Source organism: Plectropomus leopardus, unplaced genomic scaffold (assembly GCF_008729295.1).
Source record: "Plectropomus leopardus isolate mb unplaced genomic scaffold, YSFRI_Pleo_2.0 unplaced_scaffold28709, whole genome shotgun sequence".
Taxonomy (NCBI): Eukaryota; Metazoa; Chordata; class Actinopteri; order Perciformes; family Serranidae; genus Plectropomus; species Plectropomus leopardus.
In genome coordinates, this window is record NW_024631278.1 from 1 (window position 1) to 2,975 (window position 2,975).

Sequence of the window (2,975 nt, forward strand, 5' to 3'; positions counted from 1 at the left end):
AGCTCAATAGGCAGGTGTCTGCAAACAGACGGTCCCTGGATAAAATAACTCACCTGTGTGTTTTCTCATGGGCTTTACAGGCTGCAGGGTCAGAGAAAGCCTTGTTGCAATCCCGACAGCTGAACGGCTTCTCTCCTGTGTGAATGCGCATGTGTCTCTTGAAGTTTCCCGTGTGGGTGAATTTCTTACCACAGTCCTAGAAAGAAAAAAATATGAAAGGCGATCACCCAGGGCTCACACACATTTTTACCAATAAATGTCCACGACTTTTTCACGAGACATTCTCTGAAATGACCATCTACACTCCATATCGTTTTTTTTTTTAAAAAATATCTATTATTAGATTTTTTTATTGATGAATTCAGAACAGGATTAGAACTGAATGTTTTAATATAATTTAGGGACCGTTCTTTATCTATGAGAAGGGAGAGGGGTGGTGCATGTCAAATATTTTTTGAAGAACTGGGCAGGGACTTGAAATTTTATTTTGGCTTTAGGGGAGGGGCATACAACTTTTAATGGCCAGATTTTGTAATTATTTACCTGCTGATTTTTAAAGAAAACATGCCTTCCAAACTGCACATATTTGTCTATTTTTTTCATCAAAATTTTCTGGCAATAAAAAAACCGGGTGATTTGTTTTTTCTCTTATAACTTTCGGTGATTTGTTTGAAAACATGCCTTCCAATCCTGTGGGCGTTTGGGTTTGGAAGGCATGTTTCCTTTAAAAATCACCAATAATTACACCATTTATCACAACCAGAAACTGGGAAGAAAAAAAAAAAACAGAAATCATCATTGGATTTTCATATTTTCAAAGGTCCCTGAACACATCATGTGTTAGGTCTTTATCTTTTCCAAAACTTTTTGGGTATATTTAGTTTTCTCAAAATTTTACAGGCCTGGAAATGATAATTTGCAAATTCCATGACTTTTTCAGTTTTTTTCATGACCATACGCACCATGATCACCAATATTTTTCATGTTGGATGCAGATGCATTTGCTTTAAAGCCATGCAAAACAGCTCAGTACTGTGGGCTGTTTTTCTACAGTGATGAGCAGTGTTATTGTACAGCTCATGCATAAACTAAGAACTGAATTTAGTCTGACAAAATATAAACATTAGTTACAACTTGTACTTGGTTACTTCCCTCCTGCACTCAGACTGATATTTCTCACCTCACATTCATGCGTGACAGAGCTGTACGGCTTTGATTCAGATCGGCTGCTCATAGACGTCGACTGAGTTTGTCTTCCGTCTCTCTCGGTGCCTGATTCGACTTCTTCCGCCTGCTCGCTGACCTCCCCATCTTCCTCTCCAGAGTCGTCTTCATCATCAGCTTCCCCATCGCCAATCTCCACACAGTTGTCCTCCTTTCCTTCAGCCACTTCTGCCTGCTCTGCCACTGTTTTTTCAATTTCTGTCTTAGACATGCCCTCTTCCTCTGACTCATTGTCTATGAGGACGACAAAAACGACTCTTGAAAATGACAAACTGTCTAGAGTTTTGACTGGAAATGGCAATTTGTGTAACAGCAAAATCTCTGCAGTTTTCAGAAAAAGACGCTTTTAAAACTGTAACCAATACCTGGAATGAATGAACTGAAACAAAAGAAACACTAAATAGTCCCAATTAAAACATTTTTAAATGTAGCGATTCCTTTGACTTTTTCTTTCTGAAATACATCTTTGTACGATGACACTCAACAAATTCCCTAACTAATGGAAAGAAGAGAAGAGAGAAGAGAGGAGTGTTTGTTTAGGTGGATGCCACAGAGAAAACCACTGCAGCCTGCTCACCAGGTGGGAAATTTCGTCGAGGAGGTTTTCTGATTCTTCTCCCACGAGAACTCATGTAGGAGGAGCTGCCAGCGGATTTCAACTGTGATTCTGTAAACAAACAAAAAAAACATCTTTTTGTTTATTGGTAAAATAAAAACATCAACACTTGTTAAAGACATCATAATGCATCATGTGGACCTTAAATGTCCAATGGACACAACAGTACTCACTTGGCGTGTAGTCGGCGTCAGAGGGGTCGTCCTGAAATCCAGGAGCATCTTGTGCAGCACTCTCTTCCTCCCTCTTTACAGATATCTTCTTCTGAGCAGAGAGGGAGCTGGTTTTGGGCGGTCGGCCTCGGCCTGAGTGGGTTCTGGCGGGGTTGGGCCGAGAAACAGCCTGTTGTGTTTCAGTGGAGATGTCTTCCTTTAAATTTTCCAGATTTCGTGTGGGCTCCTTCTCTTCTGTGGGGGTGCTTGGACTTTCTTCTGCTTGAGTTGCTACTTCTGACATTTTGCTCTCCAGCTCCTCTTTCTGTTCTTCTTCCCCTTGTTTTTCTTCTGGTTTGTTTGTTAGGAAAAAAAAAGGAAATGTTTTCATTTGTTAAGAGAACATGGTAGACAATTATTGTACATCAGGCTCTATGTTTCATACCTGGGACTGTAATGTAGGAGATAAGGCTGTCTGGATTTGTGACTTCTTTTAAATTGCTTCTTATAAACCTTTTTAATAGACTTGCTCTCATGTGATGTTGTCTTTTTATTTTTTTTTTAACTTTTTATATTTATGTTTTATTAATTTTATTTCCTTTCATTTGTGGTTTTATTGCTTTTGGTGTTTTTGGTCTTTTCATCTGGATTATTTTTTATTGACACTGACCTAAAACGTATTTGCATGAACTGTTTTTTGCAGTCCTACACTGAAAAAGGCGACAAAGCTGTGTGGAGATTGGACTCACCAACGGCAAAATCCAGTGATATGAGGGACGGAGCTGGGTTTGCCATTGACTGGTACGCAGAGCAAGCATTCACAACCTCTTGCATCCTCAGAAAGTTAGCGACGGCAAGTACATCTTCTACATTCTGTGGACTTAAACTCAGCTTAGCTGTGTACATAAACTCCAGGACCTGCCCCAAACCTGCAATGATAATGTGCAATACAGCAGGTCTGGTTATACGGCAGTGATGGCGGA

At 39.9% G+C, this 2,975-nt stretch overlaps 1 protein-coding gene across 1 annotated transcript; it reads right to left on the minus strand.

Annotated features, from left to right (window-relative positions):
• Nucleotides 1-53: 53 nt before the first annotated feature.
• LOC121938175 (zinc finger and BTB domain-containing protein 17-like) lies at nt 54-2,921 on the minus strand (the record flags this gene model as incomplete). The annotated part of the gene is made up of 5 exons (XM_042481453.1): nt 54-196; nt 1,181-1,458; nt 1,802-1,891; nt 2,014-2,343; nt 2,742-2,921. Coding segments are annotated over 5 exons (1,021 nt in total), but the record flags the coding sequence as incomplete, so codon positions are not given.
• Between the last annotated feature and the right edge of the window lie 54 nt (nt 2,922-2,975).